This window comes from Trichosurus vulpecula, chromosome 9, assembly GCF_011100635.1.
Source record: "Trichosurus vulpecula isolate mTriVul1 chromosome 9, mTriVul1.pri, whole genome shotgun sequence".
NCBI classification, from domain to species: domain Eukaryota; kingdom Metazoa; phylum Chordata; class Mammalia; order Diprotodontia; family Phalangeridae; genus Trichosurus; species Trichosurus vulpecula.
The window spans coordinates 201,251,206-201,257,500 of NC_050581.1; the positions used below are offsets into that span (position 1 = coordinate 201,251,206).

Here is a 6,295-nt window from a genome sequence, read left to right on the forward strand (position 1 = left end):
CCACAGAGTCATCACTAAAATACTCTGAGGGTTTACCAAACAAGGAAAATAAGTCTCAGTATTGCCCTCTTCCACAGCCTGCCCCCATCTCAGATTAGTCCCCAGCTGGCATTCAATGCCCATATAACCACAAGAACCTTATGGTATATATCCAGTCCCCTCAGACCCACAAGCATTAATTAAACAACCCTACTTTCTAGATGTCCCATATCAGATGAGCTAACTGGGGAGTACAATCTCACAGAATCTTAAAATGGAATGGGCCTCAAAGACTCCTCTAGCCTCTGTGTTAAAGGTCAAATGCCTGCCCTGTTTGACATTGAAGACCCTTGACAGTCCGGCCCCAGCCCAGCCTTCCTTAATGATTTCACATTTCTTCCCCTCATCTACTGCACCTTCCAGACAAACTCGATCACCTGATGCTGGCCATCTACTACATCACATCTCCCACTTCTTTTCCTTTGCCTAGGCTCTTCTCTATGAGTGGAATGTTCATCCTCTTCACCTCTGGCTCTCCAAACCTCTAATTCCCTTTACAACCCAGATGGAGCACTTAGCACCTACTGCACGAGGCCTTTGCTCACTCTCCCACGTGTCAGCACTCTGTCTGGATTCTGGATTGGTTTTCTTTCCATTTGCTAAGTACTATTTAGTGTAGGTGCTGTTTCTCCCGGTGGAATACGAGCTTCCTTGAAAACAGGGTAGTTTCCAGGGATGTCTTTGCATCCTCAGTGCCTCGTAAAATATTTGGCACCTATGTAGGAGGGAGTTAATAAATTAGAATATAAGTACCCTGAGGGCAGGGTCTGTTTTTGTTTCTTCTTTTGTATCCGAAGTGTTTAGTACTTGGCACACAGTAGGTGTTCGATAAATGCTCACTGTTTGGATAAGTGCTTGAACTGAATCGAATCTAGTCTACGTACTTGAACAAGAATCCTGACTACAGCCAGTGGACATTAAACCTTTACTTGAAGACTTCCAGCATAGGGGAGCGTCCACTCCCCTATTTCCTAAGGCAGCCCATGCCACTCTGGGGAAAAACTAATTGGCCAGAAGATTTTCTTGACATCAAATCTAGATCTGCCTCTACACCCCAACCCTCTCCCATCCCCTGCTGCTGGTTCTGCATCTACCTAAGCAGGGCCAGTCTCAGGTGGGCAGTTTCAGCAATAGATATGGGAGCACTGCCTTCCTAAGTGATCCACACCCCTCCCCATTCACATGGAAGCTCTCATCTCTCGCTGAAGAAAAGGAACAAAGAAAGTGAATCAAACCCATTTTCTTCTTTCTTCCCGGGCGCTTCCTTCCCTCGGATTACAAGCTCTGCCTAAAACTTCCATTTCACGTTCACTTACTGGAGGGCATTTTTCTTTCTCCTTGAAAACATGAATTTCATTTCTGTCTTGTATACGGAAGCAATGGTGCCATTCAGAAGAAGCTCTGCACTGCTTGGAGCCCTTCTTGGATAGCTGTCACTCAATCACACCCTGTCTGAAAGAGCTGTTCACTAATTCAGGCCTGCCCAGAAGAAAGGAGACCCATGCTCAGGTTTGGGAGGTGGCCACTGCCTGTCCTGTTTGTCAAATTTCACTTCGTTTCACAATCAAAGCAGTGACTGCTCAATGTTCAGTATTGTCTCATTTAAAAGAAAAACAAACAAAATCTTTAAGTCAAATTTTGTCCCTGGCAAGAGTTAGCTTATGTGAGTAGAGCAAAATCTGAGAATTGAAAGAGATCTCAGTGGACATCAGCTACCAATGAGTCTAGTGATCCTCAAGTGTTATCTGGGGTATCCTTGACCCGTTGTGGTCATCGTTGTTATTCAGTCTATTCAGTCACATCCAACTCCTCAGTGGACCACATTGTTCATGAAGTTTTCTTGGCAAAGATACTAGAGTAGTTTGCCATTTCCCTTTCCAGTGGATGAAGGCAAATAGATGGTAAATGACTTGCCCAAGGTCACACAGCTAGTAAGCATCTGAAGCTGGCTTTGAACTCAAGATGTTTCTGATTCCAGGACCAGCACACTATCCACTGAGCCTTCTAACCACCTGAAGACCCTTTTTAGATGTCCACAAGGTCAAAATCATTTTCACAATAATATTAAGACATTTTAATTTCTAATATGGCAAATATCAATAGATTTAAATCATATAAACAAATACTCTTTGGGATCCTCAATAATTTTCAAGAGTATAAATGTTCCCCAAGGCCAAGAAGGCTGAGAATGGCTGATATGGTTCCCTCCATATATGATAGAAATGTATACTACAGGAGAGCCATGACCTCCAAAGATGGAGAACCAAGTATGTTCCACTTTGGACACCTCACACTTTGGGGACTCTTTGGAGACACCTGCCTTCAGATAATATGACCCTTAACTTTCAGCAAATGCCCAAAGAGAGCCATCTGGGGTCTAGAACCTTAAAGGATTCTTAGACCAAAATGACAAGAGCTCTTAATCAGGGAGTCAACCCAGTTATCTAATTGGTGTCTATTTTAGGGCGAGGAAAAGTAAAGGAATTTGAAAAAAGAAGATCTTGCAGTACTTATCCTCCACCCTGTAAGGCAGAAGGCACCTTAGTGGTTCAGTCCAAAGAGGGCCATAGTGGGGTTTTAGAGGATGTTGATGCGAATCCTGAGTTGGCCACTTGGTAACCGTATAACCCTGAACAAGTCATTGAACCTTTGGGCACCAAGTTTCTTCAACTGAATTTCTTCAAAATGAAGAGGGATCATCTCGATGATGATGGAAGTCACTTTCATCTCTAAATCTATGAATTCATGTTATTAATCCCAACTCTACATAAAAAGGTATCTGTACTGAAGCAACCCCAACAAAAAATCATTCAGTCTCTGTTTAAATCCCTCTAGGGAAGGAGTCTCACCACCTCCTGAGGGAGGCAGCCTGTCTCACTTCTGCACAGTTTGAATTGGGAAGAAGTTTTTTCTTTTATTAAACTTATGCTCCTGAGGCTTTTGTTTTGTTTTGGAAAAAACAAATCATTGACTCTCAGTGAAAATAAATTCCATTTCTAACTATAATATGACTACAAAACCAGAAAGCACCTCTATGGATATGCAGTTATAGATTGCCTCTCCCTCGTTTAGGAAGTAACTCCTAGAGAGAAGCCTGGAGCTCAGCAAGGTGAAATCATTGGCCCTAAATCACCAAACTAAGGACTCTTAGAGACTGAAGTTGGACCCTCACCTTCCTGATTCCAAGCTTCTGGAATCTATTTGCCATACTATTCTGCTACTATTTGCTTGTCTTCCTGTCTTTTTTTTCTCTGTGTCTGTGCCTGTCAGTCTGTGTGTCTGTCTGTCTCAGTCTCTGTCTCTCTGTCTCTGTCTCTCTGTCTCTGTCTCTCTCTCTCTCTCTCTCTCTGTCTCTGTCTCTCTCTCTCTCTCTCTTTCTCTCTCCATATAAGCAAAGAAAAATATTAAAATCATTGTAAGTGGCATAAAGGCAAATAATTTTCAAAGTATCACCTCCAAACCTGAGTCATTATCCAATGAGCTTAACAAGCCACCCATGCCCACCTACCCACATGCCACAGTAAACAAATCCACTTCTGCAGGCTCATCCAAACAGAGAACCAGGTAGAGATTAAAAAGGCTCCCTTTAGAGAAACACAAACAAGTGGATGGTAGGGGAGGTAATCTGGTCTTATGAGAAACAGAGTTGATGGCACAACTCAGATCACATAGTTAGTCTTAACAAGATCTTCAGGCTCCTCCAGGCTTTACCTATTGCACTGTGGGAATACCTTTTCTCAGAGAGACTCTAACTTACTCACCAACCTTGAATGGACCTACAAAATTCTGACCACTTTGTTTTGGTCCAGACTCGGGATTTCATCAAGGTCAGGAACTCCAGGGGAGGACAATGCCTCTGGCCCTCCAGAGTAGTGCTGCTCAGCAGCTTATTGACAGTGACAAGTGAAGTGACTTGTCTAGCATCACAAAGACCACATGTAGTAGAAGTGAAACTTGAACCTGAGTCTTCCTTACTTCAAGGCTGACTATCTGACCATTACTCTCCATGACCTCTGAATGGTAATAAATAAAGCATAAGATACTGGGAAGGAGAGACAGAAAGACAGAGAGAGCAGAGACAGACAGACAGAGACAGACAGAGAGGCAGAGATAAAGAAATAGAGAGGGAGGGGGAGAGAAAGAGAGAGGAGAGGGAAAGAGAGAAGGAAAGAATGGAGAAGGGAGGAGAGAGAGAGGAGGAGGGGGGAGGGGAGGAGAGACAGAGACAAAGGGTGGTGAGAAGTGACCTAAGACCTAAAGGGAATGCAAATATACCCTACTCTCCCTCTCTGTTCCTAAGCCAGGAAAAACATCAATTTTGCAAAATGGAGGGCATTGGCACGTGGGAAGAGCCCTTACTCTGGAGGTAGAGAACCTGGGTTCAAATCTTAATTCTGACACTTGTGTAATCGCGGGTAAGTCAATTAACTTCTTTGGGCCTCAGTTTCCTTATCTATAAAATGAATATGTCAGACTTGGTGGCCCCTTCCCACTCCACTCCTCTAACCTTAGGATTCCCTGATTCATCTTCTCTGCTAAGAAGACATATTCTAACCTGCATCGAGGTGGGGGGAGGGGCATGAAGATATTCCTTTTAAAATCCCGGAAAACCAAACTCCCTCTCCAGACAAAAGAGGCTAGGGAAGTCCTGGGATTCAATCACACATGATCACCATAATGTTTATCTAAAAGACTTCAGGAATTTATTTCCAATGACCAATGCTCTGGCTTAAGTCACTGACTTCTTTTGAAAGTTTAATTGAAACATTGAAAGCCAGCACTTAGGAATTGTGGAAGACATGACTTTCCAGGGACAGTTGAGGAGATTCACAAAATCCCCCCAAACCCGAAATGAAAATCTGCATATGTAAGACTTCCAAAATAAACTCCTCAGGACAGTCGTTGCCCTGTTAGCCTGAGAGCGAGGAAATAAGCAGGCACTGCTAGGTTTCCTCTACAGTGGCTGACTTTATTGGGGAAAAAAATCTTGCCAACAACTTTGTGACAAGGCAACGTTTGTATCTTTTGTAAAAACTCACTATTCTGATGAGTGTGAGAGATTTCAATAGTAAAATGCTAAATATTTTGATCTCTTGCCAGACTAATCAGGATGATTCCCAAATGCCAAAGCAGGAACTTGCTATAAGAAGTAACCTCTCACATTTCTATCTCCAATTAGAAAGCTGAGAAGAACAAGTGTGCATCTGATGTCAAAACAAGAATTATCGAACCCTCCCCCTCTCCTTGGCCCCCACTCTGCTTCGCTTCCTTTCTCCACAGAAGGAACAGAGATTCAGGTGCAGAGGGGCAGTTCACTGGGACCTTTGCCAGTCTCGATGATGCTGGCAGCCCATGGGCACTCACCATTGGATGTGGTGCTTGACGCTGCTGCTTTCTCACTGACGTCTGCCCGTGTGGGGCACTTGGCGACGGGAGTCTCTACTTTCTTCTTCTCACTGGTCGTGGCACTGTGGGACTGGGCCTCCATGATGGCTTCTCATTCCTTCAGCTCTCTCCAAGGAATGATACCTAAAGTCAATGAGGACTTGATCAGCTCCTATTTCCAACCGAGCAGGTTGCCAAGACTGCCCCACTATGACCCTGAGGAGGGGCTGAATTAGGAGACACCTAGCACAAATCTGGGACTTTGAGGGAGTAAGGAAAGCTCTGTCCCCATCGGCAAAGTAAGGAAAGCTGAAACAATCATCCACAGAATTCAGACTTAAAAGCCACTTTCCCATGAAAGAGTCTTAGAGGAGATAACAGTTTCTCAATGAATGACTCTCAAATAAAATGCCCCAAGCACCTGTGCTTGGTTCGCATTGTGTTGGTCAATAATATTTTTTTATCAACCATCAGAAAGTTAGCAGGATACAGGATGGAAATTTAATGTTGCAGTAAGGAAGACTTGAGTTCTAATGTCACTTCTGAGCCATACTGAATGTGTGATTTCCATTCTCCACTTCCCTGGCATCGTTCAATGCTCTGCTCAAATCCCATCTTCTGCAAGAGGACTTTTCTTGTCCATTTACAAAGATAGATAGATAGATAGATAGATAGACAGACAGACAGATAGAGATAGACAGATAGGGTAGGTAGGTAGATAATAGCTAGCATTTACATAACATTTTAAGGTTTTCAAAACACTTTATGATATCTTATCTGCACAATGATGCTAGGAGGTAGTTGTTACTATTATTCCAATTTTACAGATAAGGAAGTGAATCACCCAGGGTCACACAGCTAGGTAAGTGTC

At 43.4% G+C, this 6,295-nt stretch overlaps 1 protein-coding gene across 1 annotated transcript in view; it reads right to left on the reverse strand.

Moving 5' to 3' along the window:
* GLI3 (GLI family zinc finger 3) overlaps nt 1–5,527 on the reverse strand; it is a 273,969-nt gene extending 268,442 nt beyond the window's left edge. The window contains exon 1 of the mRNA XM_036738670.1: nt 5,404–5,527. Coding sequence (XP_036594565.1) covers nt 5,404–5,527 — 124 coding nt within the window. The remainder of the gene's footprint in view (nt 1–5,403) is intronic.
* Between the last annotated feature and the right edge of the window lie 768 nt (nt 5,528–6,295).